Genomic DNA, 21,054 nt, shown 5'->3' on the forward strand with positions numbered 1-21,054 from the left:
AATTGATCTATAATAGAGTTATATATTATCAAGGTACATGTGATAATTTGACACACTCATATGACACACTCATGTAGGGTGATGGGATATCAGCACCCTACATATCTTTTCTTCATGCTGGGAACGTTTGAATTATTCTCTTCTTGCTGTTTTGAAATGTACACTAGATTAATGTTAACTGTAGTCACCCTACTGATGTATCGGACACCAGGTCTTATTCCTTCTAATTGTATACGTGTATCCAAAAGACTTTCTTTAAAGAATTATGAAGAGTTTAAATTTCTTTTATGTGCAATTTATCATTATTTATTAAATAGCCATGTTTAAATTGTAGTACTATGCACTGTTAATAAACGAGCTATTTTTTAATCAAGAATCTTCCCAAATGTAATCAGACTTTGAACAGTTTTTATGTTCATTTAGTCACCTTAACTAAATGTATGTGCCAGGCACTGTCCTGATAGATAAAGTCTTTGCCCCTCCAATAGCTTGCTTTTCACAATTGTCCTTTGTTTTGTTATAGTCCTGCAGTATGCTGTTTGACTTTGGCACTGACCACCAGTATAGTTCCAGGAACGGTAAAAATGGGAATAGAGCAAAATATGTGTGAAGTAAATAGAAGCTTTTCTTTAAAGGAATCAATAATGAAATGGCTCTTATTCTATCAGTTAGAGGGTGACTTAGAAAATAGCACAGAAGTGCCTCCAATTCTTCACAGGTAATTTAAGTTCATTAGCATGCTGCTGGTTTTTTTGTTTGTTTTATCAGGCTCTCTCCACTTATTTGATGCCAGATGGCTTTATTTTATAATAATAATGCAGAATTTCCCAGATCTAACCTTAATTATTAAATATTATGTTTGTTTTTACAGTTATCTGTGTCTTTATGCCTGATTGCTTCTGAAATAAAGGGTTGTCTCACTGTGAGAATATGGGGGATGTGCATGAAGAATGCACATATAATTCTTTGAGCATTTATGTGTTCCTTTCTGATTTTTTAAATAAATAAGTCCATATATTTGAGTCATGTAGATCCTGGATCCTTTCTCATAATGGGAGTGTCTTTTGGGTAAAATATGTTTTATGAATGAGGTGAGGAAACGAGGAAGACAAAACAGGATGTAAGCACTAGGATAAAGGAATGAAGTCACTCGTCCACTTAACCTTTCCACAGATTGGTAATTGGAACCAAATGATTGGAGAGCAGACCTCCGAATGGATCCAATTAAAGTACTTTTGCTTTAATTTTACGACCTTTTATTTATTTCAGAAATAATGTTAATCAGACATGCTGTTTCTAAACAGTATTGGAAATGATAGTAACAATGGTTGTCCTCCTTAAATTGTCCTTTTAGATATTAAGAAATTCAGTATAGAGGAAAGCAGTTTTAATCTAGGATCCAAATTTTAGAAGTCAAGATTTATAGCTAAACATGGATGTTAAAGTTTAAAGTATTCTTTACATGGCTTTTGGTCTAAGTGAAGCTTTTTGTTTTTCTTTGTAGTAATTTTCCTCATCTTGTACTGGAGAAAATTCTTGTGAGTCTCACTATGAAAAACTGTAAAGCTGCAATGAATTTTTTCCAAAGTGTGCCAGAATGGTATGTTATCTAATAATGCTTTTGTCATTTTAAGCTATAGCTTTAATTACAAAGATGATAATTTTAGCTGGGTAGTAGCTGCATCTTAATAATTGTAAACTAAATTGGTCCAAAAAAATTGCAACTGTTAGCCAGGGAAGAGGTTGTTTTAATTCAGTGATTGTAATCTATGTTATATAACATTAGACCAAGCTTACTATTTTTTAATGCTGTATAGTATAATATGTGACAAGTGTCAATGAGAAAAATTGAATGGTTATGCTGGGAAATTAAGAATATAAAATTTATATGAAATAAGTTCTTAAAGATGTTACCCATTTCTGTACATCAACTATGATTTGACTATTTGTTACCTTTAAAAACTAATGATAATTGAAAACAAAAATAAATCTAAACCTGAGTTTAGTTGATTGACTCAAGAGACTTAGATTGTATTGCTGTGACTGAAAATGACTCACTGGTACAAACATTCCTTATCTCCCTCAAGAGGGCAAAAGATGAAAAAAATTCCTACTTTTTGGAGAAATTGATAGTGAAAAACAAATAAATACCAACAACAATAATGAAACTTTGGTTGCAAGATCATTACTTTTCTAACCCAAAGGATGTGTAACTGCTTACCTATACCAGATGTTAAAGGTTTTTAAACCTATGCTCTTTACTTCCTCTGCTTGGTGAAAAAAGGGATATGTTTGCAGACGATGTTATGCTTAACATTTATATCTGGTGTTTTTAAAAATACTTTCTGAATTTGCCTTTGAGATTGTAACTTGTATTTTTTCTCTATCTATTAGTAAAATTTGCTACTGAATAATGAAATTTGATACAAGTAGGTATCAAAGTCCAAAGAAGAGAAGCATTTAAAAGAATAATCTATTAATTATATAAGTAGTCTTTGAATGATGTAGATACTAGGTTAATGTTTTCCTTTGTAATATATTGCTAATACATATAAGGCAAAGCATTAGGTACTTGGTTTATATATTAAAGATCTTACTTTCTTGAAGTGAACACCACCAAAAAGATAAAGAAGAACTTTCATTCTCAGAAGTAGAAGAACTATTTCTTCAGACAACTTTTGACAAGATGGACTTTTTAACCATTGTGAGAGAATGTGGTATAGAAAAGCACCAGTCCAGTATTGGCTTCTCTGTCCACCAGAATCTCAAGGAATCACTGGATCGCTGTCTTCTGGGATTATCAGAACAGCTTCTGAATAATTACTCATCTGAGGTGAGATTTTTTAAAAAAAGAACTAAGCTTATATATGATTCAACTTTGGTAAACTGTTAGGAAGGAGAAATAGGGGCAGGAAAAACAGCAAGGATGGTGGGAGGCTTGATTTTAAAAGCAAAGTGGCAGTAAAGGGCTACAAATTGGACAACTTAGCATAATTAAAGGAAAACTCAAGAATAATAATTTGAGTACTTCCTTTGTACTGGAAATTATGGTAGACATAAAATAATTCCTTGTGTAGGTTAGTGAGGAATAGTAAGAGTTTGAGCATAGGGATTATATGATGAAAAAACCTCTAAATACAAAGGAGGGAAATGTTACAGTAATAGAAAAGAACACGATTTAAACAAATCTAATAGATTTTGGTGGCATTTGAAGAGAGATGAGTGATTAGTAAAGACAATAAATGGACTAGCAATTATTGTAGACGTCATCTAGGAATTTCCTTTAGCCTCATAAAATCACGAGTTCTCTTCATGTATACTATTCTCTTGCCAAAACTTGCATTTTTTAAAATGTGAAATGTCTTTCTACCTATTTCTGTGTATTCAGATCATCCACATGTGAAAATCCTTGCTAACGCCTTTCTTAGAATCTCAGAAAGTAAGATTCTAAGAATTTTTATTTTTGAGACAGAGCCTCGCTCTGTTGCCCAGGCTGGAGTGCAGTGACGTGATCTTGGCTCACTGCAACCTCCGTCTTCCAGTTCAAGCAATTCTCCTGCCTCAGTCTTCCGAGTGGCTGGGACAGGCGAGTGCTACCACGCCCAGGTAATTTTTGTATTTTTAGTAGAGATGGGGTTTTGCTGTGTTGGCCAGGCTGGTCTTAAACTCCTGACCTCAGGTGATGGACCTGCCTCAGCATCCCGAAGTGCTAGGATTACAGGCGTGAGCCACGGTGCCTGGCCTAATAATTTTTCATCTTTTAATTTCATAGTACTTAATGTTTCACATTTTTAATGGCAGTTAGCATCTTCTTTATACCATGGATATTTACATATGGTTTGTATACAAATATCTCTTGAACTATAACTCTTAAACATAAACTCTTAAAAGGGCATACATATTTTTATTAATCTTTATATCCTCCACAGTGCCTTATTACATGGTAAATGATTAAATAAAGCCTACAATCCGTTCAAAGGAGTGAATTCGGTAGCCAGGGAAAATGACTTGAGGACATGAGAGGGGACAGTGTGCCTCTTTATGATCTTTACTGACATTCTTCTGCACCACAATTGTAACCACTTTCATTACAAAGTAATTTAGTTTTGTATATTTTCTCCTAAAATGCCATTTCCTACCCTGTAGGAACAAAAAAAAATCTGAACATTTTGTGTGTAACTTAGCAGATTCTTAGTAATTCTATAAAATTGTCTAAACTTTTTTTTTTTTTTTTTGAGATGGAGTCTTGCTCTGTTGCCCAGGCTGGAGTGCAGTGGCATGATCTCGGCTCATTGCAACCTTCGCCTCCTGGGTTCAAGCAATTTTCCTGCCTCAGCCTCCTGAGTAGCTGGGATTATAGGTGCCTGCCATTACGCCCTGCTAATTTTTGTATTTTTAGTAGAGACAAGGTTTCACCACGTTAGCCAGGTTGGTCTCGAACTCCTGACCTCTGGTGATCTGCCCGCCTCGGCCTCCCAAAGTGTTGGGGTTGTAGGCGTGAGCCACCATGCCCGGCCAGCTGTCAAAACTTTTATCTACTAGAAAAAATGTTTTATGCTATTCTGTGGAGTCTAAAAAGCTGAATAAGTCAAGGTTCCTGTTCTTCAGAAGCTTAAAATGTCATTTTAATGTCTCTTTATATGACTGTAATTTCTACTTGTGTTCTAAGACTTATAGTCGTTTATTTGCCTGTGAAGCTTCTTTTCTTTCATCCCTACCTCAAATATTTAAGGGCCTATGTGTACAGTACATGCTCCACCCTAAGATGATATATCCTGCTTGGCCATCAGGAGATACTTAGGCTATTTTTCTTGAGAATCCTGGTTATAATTCTACAGTGATCTCCTAGTTGTTTTTAGAGCTATCCAGGATATGCCACCTTTAACTCAGTTAACTGAACCTTTGTTTTTTTAATATGTATGTAGAATTTGTTCTTACAAAAGATAGAGTATGCTAAATTATTTATGAAATATATATATTTTTATTTGTGGTTTACTTTAAGATTACAAATTCAGAAACTCTTGTCCGGTGTTCACGTCTTTTGGTGGGTGTCCTTGGCTGCTACTGTTATATGGGTGTAATAGCTGAAGAGGAAGCATATAAGTCAGAATTATTCCAGAAAGCCAAGGTAGGAGAATTTATACTAATAAAGTTTCGGATAAATTTGAATGAAATGTATTCCTGAGAAAATTATTACATTTGTTTGGAAGACATTAAATTTTATGCAGGTTAACCCTTTCTCTTTTATTTATGTAATGTGAGAAGAAATTATACTATGTATTTTTTAAATTGTTTTAATTTTTTAATTTTTAATTATTATTATACTTTAAGTTCTGGGGTACCTGATGCAGAGCATGCAGGTTTGTTACATAGATATACAGTGCCATGGTGGTTTGCTGCACCCATCAACCCGTCATCTGCATTAGGTACTTCTCCTAACACTATCCCTCCCCTAGCCCCCCACCCCCTGTCAGGCCCTGGTGTATAATGTTCCCCTCCCTGTGTCCATGTGTTTTCATTGTTCAGCTGCCACTTATGAGTGAGAACATACGGTGTTTGTTTTTCTGTTCTTGTGTTAGTTTGCTGGGAATGATGGTTTCCAGCTTCATCCATGTCCCTGCAAAGGACATGAACTCATCCTTTTTTATGGCTGCATAGTATATCATGGTGTATATGTGCCACATTATCTTTATCCCGTCTATCATTGATGGGCATTTGGGTTGCTTCCAAGTTTTTGCTGTTGTGAACAGTGCTGCAATAAACATACGTGTGCATGTGTCTTTATAGTAAAATGATTTATAATCCTTTGTGTATATACCCAGTAATGGGATTGCTGGGTCAAATGGTATTTCTGGTTCTAGATCCTTGAGGAATTGCCACACTGTCTTCCACAATGATTGAACTAATTTACACTCCCACCAACAGTGTAAAAGCATTCCTGTTTCTCCACATCCTGTCCAGCATCTGTTGTTTCCTGACTTTTTAATGATAGGCTGTAAGCATGAAACTCTTTCTTATCTCTTGGTAGTACTCTGTCACTGGTATGATTTGCAAGAACAGAGTATAAGATTTGCCATTTTAAAAAATTGTTAATGAGTTTTGCTTATACTGTATGACTACGTGGAACTTCTAAAAACATTTCATTTTTTCTCTTAAGTGCACTTTATTTTTTATTTTATAGTATGTCCAAGATCGAAGTACACTGTAAAAAGCAATACTAAACTATAATTTTAACTGGAATTTGCATTTTTCCTTCTATTCGTAATAGTCTCTAATGCAATGTGCAGGAGAAAGTATCACTCTGTTTAAAAATAAGACAAATGAGGAATTCAGAATTGGTTCCTTGAGAAATATGATGCAGCTATGTACACGTTGCTTGAGCAACTGTACCAAGGTAAGATTTTCTTCTTCTTGTTTTGTTTTTTGAGATAGGATCTTTCTCTGTCACCCAGGCTGGAGTGCAGTGGGATTGTCACAACTCATTGTAGCCTTGACCTCCTGGTTTCCAGCAACTCTCCTGCCTCAGCCTCCCGAGTAACTGGGACTACAGTCATGTACCACCTAGCTAAAATTTTCTTTTTACTTGAAAGTGTAGCCTATGCAGGGAATTGATCACTGGTTGGTGTTACTGTTTTGGTGTCCACTCGTAAGTTTATTTTTTACTTTTGTTTTTCTTTTTTTTGAGACAGTCTCTCACTCTTTCACCCAGAGTGAGTGATCACATCACTGTGATCCAGCAGCCTCGACTTCCTGGGCTCACAGCAGCCTCGACCTCCTGGGCTCAAGTGATTCTCCCACCTCAGCCTCCTTGGTAGCTGGGACTACAAGTGTACACCACCATGCCTGGCTGATTTTTGTATTTTTGTATTTTTTTGTATTGATGGGGTTTTACACATTGCCCAGGCTAGTCTCAAACCCTGGGCTCAAGTGATGCTTACATCTCAAAGTGCTGTGATTATAGGTGTGAGCTACCATATCTGTTCACATTCATAAGTTATACAAATTGATTTAAAATTCAGTTGAATGGTACATAAAGGTAATATCCAGACAAATAAGCAATAGGAATCTGAGTTTCTCATGAAACTAATTTTATAATTTCAGGAAGCTTTCTGAGATTGCCTTACGACTTTTATATACAACCATATAGATGACTCTTTTATTCCTAGGACATTTTCATTCATTTAATAAAAATTTTTTGACCCAAACTATGTGGTATGCGTAGCGGGGCTAGTGAGCAACACAACAATAACTCCAGCACATACTTTACTTTCTTTTGCTCAGATCACCTTACATAACATTTGGTAGAAAGAGTGCTACTGTGTGTAATCTTTGTTTTTATCTGCAGCAGCCTGTGGGATAGCCAAGCCAGGCCCCAGAGTATTGATAATAATTGGAAATATATTTCAAACCTAGTATTAGGTACATGGCCATATAGCAATATTATCAACATATTTCTTGGTTTTGTAATGTGTTTTTCCTCCCTTTTGGTGTAAGTGGGGAAGGAGAAAAGTAGAATAAACTCTAACCTATAATTATAGCTTACTTATCTTTAGGGTCAATAGCTGTTACTTTAATGTTGTTAAAGCACAATGAAGGATGTACAGTATAGTTATTATAACTCTAAGAAAAGATGTGTTTTTGAAGCAGCATATATCTTGGCCCTAATAGTAAACTATTTATCTACATTCCATTCAAGATAGAGAAAACACTGTCTGCCAAGAATAATTGTTTTTATTTCTTTGTTGCTTGGTTCTTTGTCTTAATTTCAGAAGAGTCCAAATAAGATTGCATCTGGCTTTTTCCTGCGATTGTTAACATCAAAGCTAATGAATGACATTGCAGATATTTGTAAAAGTTTAGTAAGTATGCTTTCTGTTTTGCTATCATATTTTGATTCTAATAGGCATAATTTTTTCGTTGAAATATCTTTGTAAATAAGGATGCATCTCACAACATATAGCTCTTAAAATTTTTACAAATGTGGAAATTAAGGCCGGGTGCGGTGGCTCACGCCTGTAACGCCAGCACTTTGGGAGGCCGAGGTGGGTGGATCACAAGGTCAGGAGATTGAGACCATCCTGGCTAACACGGTGAAACCCCGTCTCTACTAAAAATACTAAAAATTAGCCAGGCGTGGTGACATGCGCCTGTAGTCCCAGCTACTCGGGAGGCTGAGGCAGAATTGCTTGAACCTGGGAGGTGGAGGTTGCAGTGAGCGAAGATCATGCCACTGCACTCCAGCCTAGGTGACAGAGCGAGACTCCATCTCAAAAATAAAAAAATTTTAAAAATTAAATAAAATGTGGAAATTAAATAATTTGCCTTGTGGGGAAATATACCTGATTGCTTCTTAATATCAATACCTAGCATAGTAGTGCCTGCCTTTAGTTTCTCAATAAATAATACATTTAAAAATTGGGAACGAATCATCCAGGCTCACAGCTATTTCTGTGCAACGTTGTACCAAAATTTAAAATAATTATTTGTTCTTTAAAAGTGACCAAAAATCTTGCCAGGCAAGCAACATATTCTTATTGTAGTATTTATTTTTCTTCCATACAAATGGGCTTATGCCACATACATTCTTTTTTCTGAAACACTGCCGGGCATACAAAGTAGTTATTGAAATATCTATTGAGTGAAAACATATTCTGTAACTTATTTCCATTTTATGACACATCTTAATCATTTTCCATGTCACTGCACTTATAAGCTATCTGCTGTTATACTTTATTTATTTAGCAGTGCATGGTATTCTATTGTGTGGTAATAGTGAATAGTATATATGTATATGAAAGCTTATCTGCTCCTTTTTTTTTTTTTTTTTTTTTTTTTTGAGACGAAGTCTTGCTCTGTTGCCCGGGCTGGAGTTCAGTGGCACAATCTCGGCTCACTGCAGCCCCCACCTCCCAGGTTCAAGAGATTCTCCTGCCTCAGCCTCCCAAGAAGCTGGGATTACAGATGTGTGCCACCACAACTGGCTAATTTTTGTATTTTTAGTAGAGACCAGGTTTCACCATGTTGGCCAGGCTGGTCTAGAATTCCTGACCTCAAATGATCTGTCCACCTTGGCCTCCCAAAGTGCTTGGATTACAGGTGTGAGCCACCACACTGAGCCAAAAAGCCCATCTGCTCTTAATTAACATTTTAAGTTGTTTCTAGTTTTTTGGGTTACAAAGACTTCTGTGGTACAGATTATTGTACTTTTATTTTGTCTATTTGTATTTGTGTGTATGATGGATGTAGGATAATTTCTAGCAGTAGACTTGCTTGTTCAAAAGGAATGCGAATTTTACTTTTTGATGGATATTGTCATTGTCCTCCAAAATAGTCATACCAATTTAGGCATTTTCCTACACCCTCTTTGGGTAACACTTTAGGTATTACAAACTTCTTAATATAAGAAATAATTTTGAGGGAGCAGCCAAGATGGCCGAATAGGAACAGCTCCGGTCTACAGCTCCCAGCGTGAGCGATGCAGAAGATGGGTGATTTCTGCATTTCCATCTGAGGTACCGGGTTCATCTCACCAGGGAGTGCCACACAGTGGGCGCAGGTCAGTGGGTGTGCGCACTGTGCACGAGCCAAAGCAGGGCGAGGCATTGCCTCACTTGGGAAGCGCAAGGGGTCAGGGAGTTCCCTTTCTGAGTCAAAGAAAGGGGTGACGGATGGCACCTGGAAAATCGGGTCACTCCCACCCGAATACTGCGCTTTTCCGACGGGCTTAAAAAACGGCGCACCACGAGATTATATCCTGCACCTGGCTCGGAGGGTCCTACGCCCACGGAGTCTCGCTGATTGCTAGCATAGCAGTCTGAGATCAAACTGCAAGGCGGCAGCGAGGCTGGGGGAGGGGCGCCCGCCATTGCCCAGGCTTGATTAGGTAAACAAAGCAGCCGGGAAGCTCGAACTGGGTGGAACCCACCACAGCTCAAGGAGGCCTGCCTGCCTCTGTAGGCTCCACCTCTGGGGGCAGGGCACAGACAAACAAAAAGACAGCAGTAACCTCTGCAGACTTAAATGTCCCTGTCTGACAGCTTTGAAGAGAGCAGTGGTTTTCCCAGCACGCAGCTGGAGATCTGAGAACAGGCAGACTGCCTCCTCAAGTGGGTCCCTGACCCCTGACCCCCGAGCAGCCTAACTGGGAGGCAACCCCCAGCAGGGGCACACTGACACCTCACACAGCAGGGTATTCCAACAGACCTGCAGCTGAGGGTCCTGTCTGTTAGAAGGAAAACTAACAAACAGAAAGGACATCCACACCAAAAACCCATCTGTACATCACCATCATCAAAGACCAAAAGTAGATAAAACCACAAAGATGGGGAAAAAACAGAACAGAAAAACTGGAAACTCTAAAAAGCAGAGCACCTCTCCTCCACCAAAGGAACACAGTTCCTCACCAGCAACGGAACAAAGCTGGATGGAGAATGACTTTGACGAGCTGAGAGAAGAAGGCTTCAGACGATCAAATTACTCTGAGCTAAGGGAGGACATTCAAACCAAGGGCAAAGAAGTTGAAAACTTTGAAAAAAATTTAGACAAATGTATAACTAGAATAACCAATACAGAGAAGTGCTTAAAGGAGCTGATGGAGCTGAAAACCAAGGCTCGAGAACTACGTGAAGAATGCAGAAGCCTCAGGAGCCGATGCGATCAACTGGAAGAAAGGTTATCAGCAATGCAAGATTAATGAAATGAAGCGAGAAGTGAAGTTTAGAGAAAAAAGAATAAAAAGAAATGAGCAAAGCCTCCAAGAAATATGGGACTATGTGAAAAGACCAAATCTACGTCTGATTGGTGTACCTGAAAGTGACGGGGAGAATGGAACCAAGTTGGAAAACACTCTGCAGGATATTATCCAGGAGAACTTCCCCAATCTAGCAAGGCAGGCCAACGTTCAGATTCAGGAAATACAGAGAATGCCACGAAGATACTCCTCGAGAAGAGCAACTCCAAGACACATAATTGTCAGATTCACCAAAGTTGAAATGAAGGAAAAAATGTTAAGAGCAGCCAGAGAGAAAGGTCGGGTTACCCTCAAAGGGAAGCCCATCAGACTAACAGCGGATCTCTCGGCAGAAACCCTACAAGCCAGAAGAGAGTGGGGGCCAATATTCAACATTCTTAAAGAAAAGAATTTTCAACCCAGAATTTCATATCCAGCCAAACAAAGCTTCATAAGTGAAGGAGAAATAAAATACTTTACAGACAAGCAAATGCTGAGAGATTTTGTCACCACCAGGCCTCCCTTACAAGAGCTCCTGAAGGAAGCACTAAACATGGAAAGGAACAACCGGTACCAGCCACTGCAAAATCATGCCAAAATGTAAAGACCATCGAGACTAGGAAGAAACTGCATCAACTAACGAGCAAAATCACCAGCTAACATCATAATGACAGGATCAAATTCACACATAACAATATTAACTTTAAGTGTAAGTGGACTAAATGCTCCAATTAAAAGACACAGACTGGCAAACTGGATAAAGAGTCAAGACCCATCAGTGTGCTGTATTCAGGAAACCCATCTCACGTGCAGAGACACACATAGGCTCAGAATAAAAGGATGGAGGAAGATCTACCAAGCAAATGGAAAACAAAAAAAGGCAGGGGTTGCAATCCTAGTCTCTGATAAAACAGACTTTAAACCAACAAAGATCAAAAGAGACAAGGCCATTACATAATGGTAAAGGGATCAATTCAGCAAGAAGAGCTAACTATCCTAAATATATATGCACCCAATATAGGAGCACCAAGATTCATAAAGCAAGTCCTGAGTGACCTACAAAGAGACTTAGACTCCCACACATTAATAATGGGAGACTTTAACACCCCACTGTCAACATTAGACAGATCAACGAGACAGAAAGTCAACAAGGATACCCAGGAATTGAACTCAGCTCTGCACCAAGTGGACCTAGTAGACATCTACAGAACTCTCCACCCCAAATCAACAGAATATACATTTTTTTCAACACCACACCACACCTATTCCAAAATTGACCCCATAGTTGGAAGTAAAGCTCTCCTCAGCAAATGTAAAAGAACAGAAATTATAACAAACTATCTCTCAGACCACAGTGCAATCAAACTAGAACTCAGGATTAAGAATCTCACTCAAAACCACTCAACTACATGGAAACCGAACAACCTGCTCCTGAATGACTACTGGGTACATAACGAAATGAAGGCAGAAATAAAGATGTTCTTTGAAACCAACGAGAACAAAGGCACAACATACCAGAATCTCTGGGACGCATTCAAAGCAGTGTGTAGAGGGAAATTTATAGCACTAAATGCCCACAAGAGAAAGCAGGAAAGATCCAAAATTGACACCCTAACATCACAATTAAAAGAACTAGAAAAGCAAGAGCAAACACATTCAAAACCTAGCAGAAGGCAAGAAATAACTAAAATCAGAGCAGAACTGAAGGAAATAGAGACACAAAAAACCGTTCAAAAAATTAATGAATCCAGGAGCTGGTTTTTTGAAAGGATCAACAAAATTGATAGACCACTAGCAAGACTAATAAAGAAAAAAGAGAGAAGAATCAAATAGACACAATAAAAAATGATAAAGGGGATATCACCACCAATCCCACAGAAATACAAACTACCATCAGAGAATACTACAAACACCTCTACGCAAATAAACTAGAAAATCTAGAAGAAATGGATAAATTCCTGGACACATACACTCTCCCAAGACTAAACCAGGAAGAAGTTGAATCTCTGAATAGACCAATAACAGGAGCTGAAATTGTGGCAATAATCAATAGCTTACCAACCAAAAAGAGTCCAAGACCAGATGGATTCACAGCCGAATTCTACCAGAGGTACAAGGAGGAAGTGGTACCATTCCTTCTGAAACTATTCCAATCAATAGAAAAAGAGGGAATCCTCCCTAACTCATTTTATGAGGCCAGCATCATTCTGATACCAAAGCCAGGCAGAGACACAACCAAAAAAGAGAATTTTAGACCAATATCCTTGATGAACATTGATGCAAAAATCCTCAATAAAATACTGGCAAAACGAATCCAGCAGCACATCAAAAAGCTTATCCACCATGATCAAGTGGGCTTCATCCCTGGGATGCAAGGCTGGTTCAATATACGCAAATCAATAGATGTAATCCAGCATATAAACACAGCCAAAGACAAAAACCACATGATTATCTCAATAGATGCAGAAAAAGCCTTTGACAAAATTCAACAACCCTTCATGCTAAAAACTCTCAATAAATTAGGTATTGATAGGACGTATTTCAAAATAATAAGAGCTATCTATGACAAACCCACAGCCAATATCATACTGAATGGGCAAAAACTGGAAGCATTCCCTTTGAAAACGGGCACAAGACAGGGATGCCCTCTCTCACCACTCCTATTCAACATAGTGTTGGAAGTTCTGGCCAGGGCAATTAGGCAGGAGAAGGAAATAAAGTGTATTCAATTAGGAAAAGAGGAAGTCAAATTGTCCCTGTTTGAAGACGACATGATTGTATACCTAGAAAACCCCATTGTCTCAGCCCAAAATCTCCTTAAGCTGATAAGCAACTTCAGCAAAGTCTCAGGATACAAAATCAATGTACCAAAATCACAAGCATTCTTATACACCAACAACAGACAAACAGAGAGCCAAATCATGAGTGAACTCCCATTCACAATTGCTTCAAAGAGAATAAAATACCTAGGAATCCAACTTACAAGGGATGTGAAGGACCTCTTCAAGGAGAACTACAAACCACTGCTCAATGAAATAAAAGAGGATACAAACAAATGGAAGAACATTCCATGCTCATGGGTAGGAAGAATCAATATCGTGAAAATGGCCATACTGCCCAAGGTAATTTACAGATTCAATGCCATCCCCATCAAGCTACCAATGACTTTCTTCACAGAATTGGAAAAAACTACTTTAAAGTTCATATGGAACCAAAAAAGAGCCCGCATCAGCAAGTCAATCCTAAGCCAAAAGAACAAAGCTGGAGGCATCACGCTACCTGACTTCAAACTATACTACAAGGCTACAGTAACCAAAACAGCATGGTACTGGTACCAAAACAGAGACATAGATCAATGGAACAGAACAGAGCCCTTAGAAATAACGCCGCATATCTACAACTATCTGATCTTTGACAAACCTGAGAAAAGCAATGGGGAAAGGATTCCCTATTTAATAAATGGTCCTGGGAAAACTGGCTAGCCATAGGTAGAAAGCTGAAACTGGATCCCTTCCTTACACCTTATACAAAAATTAACTCAAGATGGATTAAAGACTTAAACGTTAGACCTAAAACCATAAAAACCCTAGAAGAAAACCTAGGCATTACCATTCAGGACATAGGCATGGGCAAGGGCTTCATGTCTAAAACACCAGAAGCAATGGCAACAAAAGACAAAATTGATAAATGGGATCTAATTAAACTAAAGAGCTTCTGCACAGCAAAAGAAACTACCATCAGAGTGAACAGGCAACCTACAAAATGGGAGAAAATTTTCGCAACCTACTCATCTGACAAAGGGCTAATATCCAGAATCTACAATGAACTCAAACAAATTTACAAGAAAAAAACAAACAACCCCATCAAAAAGTGGGCGAAGGACATGAACAGACACTTCTCAAAAGAAGACATTTATGCAGCCAAAAAACACAGGAAAAAATGCTCATCATCACTGGCCATCAGAGAAATGCCAATCAAAACCACGATGAGATACCATCTCACACCAGTTAGAATGGCAATCATTCAAAAGTCAGGAAACAATAGGTGCTGGAGAGGATGTGGAGAAATAGGAACACTTTTACACTGTCGGTGGGACTGTAAACTAGTTCAACCATTGTGGAAGTCAGTGTGGCGATTCCTCAGGGATCTAGAACTGGAAATACCATTTGACCCAGCCATCCCATTACTGGGTATATACCCAAAGGAGTATAAATCATGCTGCTATAAAGACACATGCACAAGTATGTTTATTGCGGCGCTATTCACAATAGCAAAGACTTGGAACCACCCCAAATGTCCAACAATGATAGACTGGATTAAGAAAATGTGGCACATATACACCATGGAATACTATGCAGCCATAAAAAATGATGAGTTCATGTCCTTTGTTAGGGACATGGATGAAATTGGAAATCATCATTCTCAGTAAACTATCGCAAGAACAAAAAACCAAACACCGCATATTTTCACTCATAGGTGGGAATTGAACAATGAGATCACATGGACACAGGAAGGGGAATATCACACTCTAGGGACTGTGGTGGGGAGGGGGGAGGGGGGAGGGATAGCATTGGGAGATATACCTAATGCTAGATGACGAGTTAGTGGGTGCAGCGCACCAGCATGGCACATGTATACATATGTAACTAACCTGCACAATGTGCACATGTACCCTAAAACTTAAAGTATAATAATAAAAAAAAGAAATAATTTTTAAAGTTTGCATATTATTTTGTTATGTAGACATATTACAGGTTATGTATCCATTTTACTATTGTTTGACATTTAGTAGAAAAAGTACTGTAGTGTTCATACTTACATATGAACCTTGAATTGTTTGATTAGGTAAAATTTTTTTTTTTTTTTGAGACAGAGTCTCGCTTCGTCAAACCCAGGCTGGAGTGCAGTGGCATGATCTCGGCTCACTGCAATCTCTGCCTCCTGAGTTCAAGTGATTCTCCTGCCTCAGCTTCCTGAGTAGCTGGGATTACAGGGCCACCACCACACCCAGCTAATTTTTGTAGTTTAAATAGAGACAAGGTTTCACCATGTTGGCCAGGCTGGTTTCAAACTCCTGACCTCAGGTGATCCACCTGCCTCAGCCTCCCAAATTGCTGGGATTACAGATGTGAGCCACTGTGCCCAGCCTGATTAGGTAAATTTTGACTACAGCATGCTCCTGCAAGAAGCCATCTTGAACATCTTTGTTTCTCTTCCTTGAAGGCATCCTTAATCAAAAAGCCATTTGACCGTGGAGAAGTAGAATCGATGGAAGATGACACTAATGGAAATCTAATGGAGGTGGAGGATCAGTCATCCATGAATCTATTTAACGATTACCCTGATAGTAGTGTTAGTGATGCAAACGAACCTGGAGAGAGCCAAAGTACCATAGGTAAATACATATTTACTACTTGGGATTTCTTTTACCTCTTTATATTGATTTGGCAGTATAAGAGGCCTCATTGATATCAATTTTGTGCTTATTTCATTTTCTCTTAGTATAGCCTTTTAGGATTGTTCCTTTCTTATATACTTTATATTTTTCTGATTTTTATTTGAGTTTATTAGTTTCATATTTTATTCTTCATAGAAGGAACTTAAGATAACTATTAAAGAAATAAAACCAGGCCAGGCATGGTGGCTCACACTTGTAATCTCAGCACTTTGGGAGGCCAAGGCAGGCAGATCATGAGGTCAGGAGATCAAGACCATCCTGGCTAACGTGGTGAAACCCCGTCTCTACTAAAAACACAAAAATTAGCCGGGCGTGGTGGCGGGCGCCTGTAGTCCCAGCTACTTGGGAGGCTGAAGCAGGAGAATGGCATGAACCTGGGGAGGTGGAGGTTGCAGTGAGCCAAGATCATGCCACTGCATTCCAGCCTGGGCGACAGAGCAAGACTCTGTCTCAAAAAAAGAAATAAAATCATATGATAGGTTATTTCCTCAATAGAAAGCAGGAAATGAAAACCCACCTGTAATGCCACTGCTTTTAACCTTTTTCTATTATTTCTCTGTAGAAACATTCAAAATTGTAGTCAACATCAACATTCACATGTTATGAATGCCTGTTTAATTATAAGTATTTTTCCAGGTAGTTGCTTTTCTTGATAGTCATATTTTTTAATGGCTTCACCGTTTTTCTGTCATAAATACCATAATTTACTTGACATTTTTTATTGTCAGAAATTTAGATTCTTTTCTATTTTCCTACAATAAACATTATTACAATGATCATTTGTCTAAGGGGTTTTTTTTTTCTCATATTTTAAATTATTTCTTGACAACAGAATCCTGGATAATTTTTCAAAAAGACTTGAAGCTTTCAGTATATAATTAATTTCACTATAATTTTGCTTTTCATATACTTTTTTTTTCGTGAAGAGGAGGAAATTTGAGTTAATATGAGTATATATGGCTGTTGTGCCCTTCTCTTAGTGTTAATGAGTGCTTTTTATTTTTAGGTGCCATTAATCCTTTAGCTGAAGAATATCTGTCAAAGCAAGATCTACTTTTCTTAGACATGCTCAAGTTCTTGTGTTTGTGTGTAACTACTGCTCAGACCAATACTGTGTCCTTTAGGGCAGCTGATATTCGGAGGAAATTGTTAATGTTAATTGATTCTAGCACGCTAGACCCTACCAAATCCCTCCACCTGCATATGGTGAGTTACGTTAAATGAAGAAGCTCTTGGATTTTATCTGATGTTGCTGACTAAATGTAATGAGTTGACATGTAAGAATCACATGGTGTCTTTGAAGAATTGAAGTTGTTTTCTTGAGAAATGAACCTGACACTAGTTGGAAAATAACACTTTTAATGTGCTGTGAGCAAATTTAAGTGGATGCTGAAATATTAAAACTTAGGTTTTGGATAGATTTATTCTCTTTAGGTTTAATTGTTATAAATTATTTTAATTAGGCTAAGAAACATAGACCCTGAATGTAAAAATATTACATAACATTGTGTTTGAAGTTGGAACCTTGCCTTTGACCTTAGTTTATATGTTTTCAGTTTTTTGCATTTGATTTCAAAATGATAGTGAAGTTACAAGAATACTACAGTTAACATTTTACCGTATTTGCTTAATCATTCCCTCTCTCCACACACACACTCATACGCAGATACATCATTTTCTCTGAACCATTTTGAGATGAAATCGCACACATGATGCTCCTTATACTTCAGTGTATATTTCCTAAAAACAAGGATACACTTCTGTTTAGCCACAGTATAATCATCAAAATCAGGAAGTTAACATTTTGTCATTGCATTTAGGTGTGTAGTCTGTTTAGTCTCCTTCAATCTGGAACAGTTCTTTTTTTTTGTTTATCATGACCTTCATATATTTGAATAGTACAGGTCCATTGCTCTGAGTTTGTCTGATGTTTCCTTATGATTAAATGTATACTTTGACGAGAATGTTGCAAAAGTAATTCCTCTTCTGCCTTCACCCTGTCCATTTATCTGTCTGTTGATAGATATCTTTAAATCCAAGCCAACATCACACAGTTTATCTTTTTTTCTGTCCAAATTTATAAATTGCTTTACTAGCAGTTAAAAAAAACACCCCAAAACCTGACTATCCACTCAACCTGAATACATTTACTTATTTGCTCAACAACCTTATATATAACTAATCTAACCATGTGGGCCATTTTCTTAGCCCTAGCCCCAGTGTATGTGGAGGTAGAGCCCCTGGTCTAGCGAGTAGCAAGTTGGGTCCTAGGTCATGTCCCCAGTTCCAGCAAATTGTCACACATGCCTGGTGAGTCCCTAATTAGAACCTCTGATCACAGTAAATTGTAGGCTGAGTCATTGGTGGAATCCCTGGTCATGTTTCCCACCCTTGGTGAAAATGCACGTCAATCCCTTAGAGTGAGAAGACAAGTTTGGTTGTGCCCTGTTTGGGCCCCTGGTTTAGGTCCTGGCAGATACTCAAGTCTCTATCCCTGACCAAGAGGAAGTTACATGCTTTTCTTGAAGTATTGATGTTTCAAGTCACTTCAGAACATTCAGTAACCTCATGTACATGACTGTCATGTCAAATAATGAAAAGGATCATTTAATTTCCTTTGTTAATATCTGAAAAGGATTAAGAAATATATTATTGTATATGTAAATAGGAAAAAAAATCCCTTATTATTTCAGTATAGCCAGAAAATTATTTGGTAGTTCTCGGAAACTGGCTGCCCAGATAATAACTACCATTATAACTGGTCGTTGCAGCAGCCCTTTCTGTGCATAGTACCATAAAGAGCCTTACAAGATTGCCTTATGGGAAGATAGGTCAGGGTTTTTGACATCTTCCCTGCCCATGATTATCTCTGCTTTCCAAAATTCATTAATAGTTTTCAACCACTGGTCTATTATCCCCAAGCATTATTTTGGGAGAGTGGAGACTTACAGTTTCAGAATCTTGCTCAAGCTCTTAACTGCAACAGTGGTAATAATGATCATTTATTGAATTCCACCATAGAAGCTAGACTTTTACGTTTATTTTCTCTAATCCTCACAGTTATCTGGCCAGGTAAGTGATATATCTTCACTCTACAGATGAGGGTACGAAGGCCCTAGATGACATAAGGCAAGTTTTTTACCAGAAAAGTTAAGGCTGTGGTACTGGGATTTGAATTTTCTGTTTGACTTCAAAGCCTTTTGTTTTTACTATACACCTCTTAAATATTTACAGCTGTGTGTGTGTGTACGTGTGTGCATGTATGAATTTATGTTTATATACTTAAAAAAAATTTTTTTTTGAGACGGAATCTCGCTCTGTTGCCCGGGCTGGAGTGCAGTGGCGCGATCTCGGCTCACTGCAACCTCCGCCTCCCAGGTTCAAGCGATTCTCCTGCCTCAGCCTCCTGAGTAGCTGGGATTATAGGCGCCTGCCACCACCCCTGGCTAATTTTTGTGTTTTTAGTAGAGATGGAGTTTCACCATATTGGCCAGGCTGTTCTCAAACTCCTGACCTTGTGATCTGCCCGCTTCAGCCTCCCAAAGTGCTGGGATTACAGGTGTGAGCCACTGCATCTAGCCTATGTTTATATACTTTTTAAAGTAAATGATTTGTGGATAAACCTGATTTTTTTCCCTCCTACCATCTTAGTATCTAATGCTTTTAAAGGAGCTTCCTGGAGAAGAGTACCCCTTGCCAATGGAAGATGTTCTTGAACTTCTGAAACCACTATCGTAAGAAATTAAAACCTTATGTTATGTTCACTTTAAATTTATAAAATAACTGATGTGTTCTGTTAAGCTTATAAAGTTAAACTTTTTTTTTTTTTTTACCACAGCAATGTGTGTTCTTTGTATCGTCGTGACCAAGATGTTTGTAAAACTATTTTAAACCATGTCCTTCATGTAGTGAAAAACCTAGGTCAAAGCAATATGGACTCTGAGAACACAAGGGATGCTCAAGGACAGTTTCTTACAGTAATTGGAGCATTTTGGTAGGTACAGTCTATTTTGTGGTCCTATTTTTCTTTTGCTATCTGTGGATACGAATGCAAGTTTTGTATCCACATCAGTGATTTCTTCTGATCTTCCTACATAGCTAATACATCTTTTAAGAATAGCAGAATGTAATTTGTGTTTCCCTCAGTTGCTTGAAGAACTGCATTGCTTTTTGTTTAAGGCTTGGCTTTCTAAACTGTTTAACTCATTTCTCTGCAAATTTTGAATCGCTTAATAATTTGACATGTATAGTGAATAAAGAAAGGACAACAAGCCAAAATCAGTTGAATTGTTCATGTTCCCAAAGTGAACAAATTGGCCTTGTCCTTATCTGGTTATTTTATGCATATTGTCACATTCCAAGATAACACCCTGATACTTAACAGAGGAGCACATACATATAATTTAGAACCCTTGTACTATTTGATTGCTAAGTAATTCTAAATCAATAGACTGTTTTTTGTTTTTGTGTTTTTTTGAGATGGAGTCTCACTCCATCACCCAGGCTGCAGGCTGGAGTGCAGTGGTGCTATATCTGCTCACTGCAACCTCCGCCTAGTAGGTTCAAGCAATTGTCCTGCCTCAGCCTCCCGAGCAGCTATGATTACAGGCTCCCGCCACAACGCCTGGCTAATTTTTTTGTATTTTTAGTAGAGATGGGGTTTCAACACGTTGGCCAGGCTGGTCCCAAACTCCTGACCTCAAGTGATCTGCCCACCTTGGCCTCCCAAAGTGTTGGGATTACAGGTGTGAGCCAGTGCACCCGGCCTGAATGTGGTTTTGAAATCTTCAATATACCAAAAAAAACTTTAACAAAGAAATTTCTTTCTAAAGTAAGTTTACTATAATGTAGTTAGCCATTCTATGGT

At 38.1% G+C, this 21,054-nt stretch overlaps 1 protein-coding gene across 1 annotated transcript in view; it reads left to right on the top strand.

Annotated features, from left to right (window-relative positions):
• ATM (ATM serine/threonine kinase) overlaps positions 1-21,054 on the top strand; it is a 146,150-nt gene that overhangs the window by 28,231 nt on the left and 96,865 nt on the right. The window contains exons 11-20 of the mRNA XM_016921933.4: positions 524-718; positions 1,505-1,600; positions 2,608-2,833; positions 5,003-5,128; positions 6,269-6,394; positions 7,770-7,859; positions 15,953-16,124; positions 17,194-17,393; positions 19,839-19,921; positions 20,026-20,181. Coding sequence (XP_016777422.4) covers positions 524-718; positions 1,505-1,600; positions 2,608-2,833; positions 5,003-5,128; positions 6,269-6,394; positions 7,770-7,859; positions 15,953-16,124; positions 17,194-17,393; positions 19,839-19,921; positions 20,026-20,181 — 1,470 coding nt within the window. The remainder of the gene's footprint in view (positions 1-523; positions 719-1,504; positions 1,601-2,607; positions 2,834-5,002; positions 5,129-6,268; positions 6,395-7,769; positions 7,860-15,952; positions 16,125-17,193; positions 17,394-19,838; positions 19,922-20,025; positions 20,182-21,054) is intronic.

The sequence above is a fragment of the Pan troglodytes genome, chromosome 9 (assembly GCF_028858775.2).
Source record: "Pan troglodytes isolate AG18354 chromosome 9, NHGRI_mPanTro3-v2.0_pri, whole genome shotgun sequence".
NCBI classification, from domain to species: domain Eukaryota; kingdom Metazoa; phylum Chordata; class Mammalia; order Primates; family Hominidae; genus Pan; species Pan troglodytes.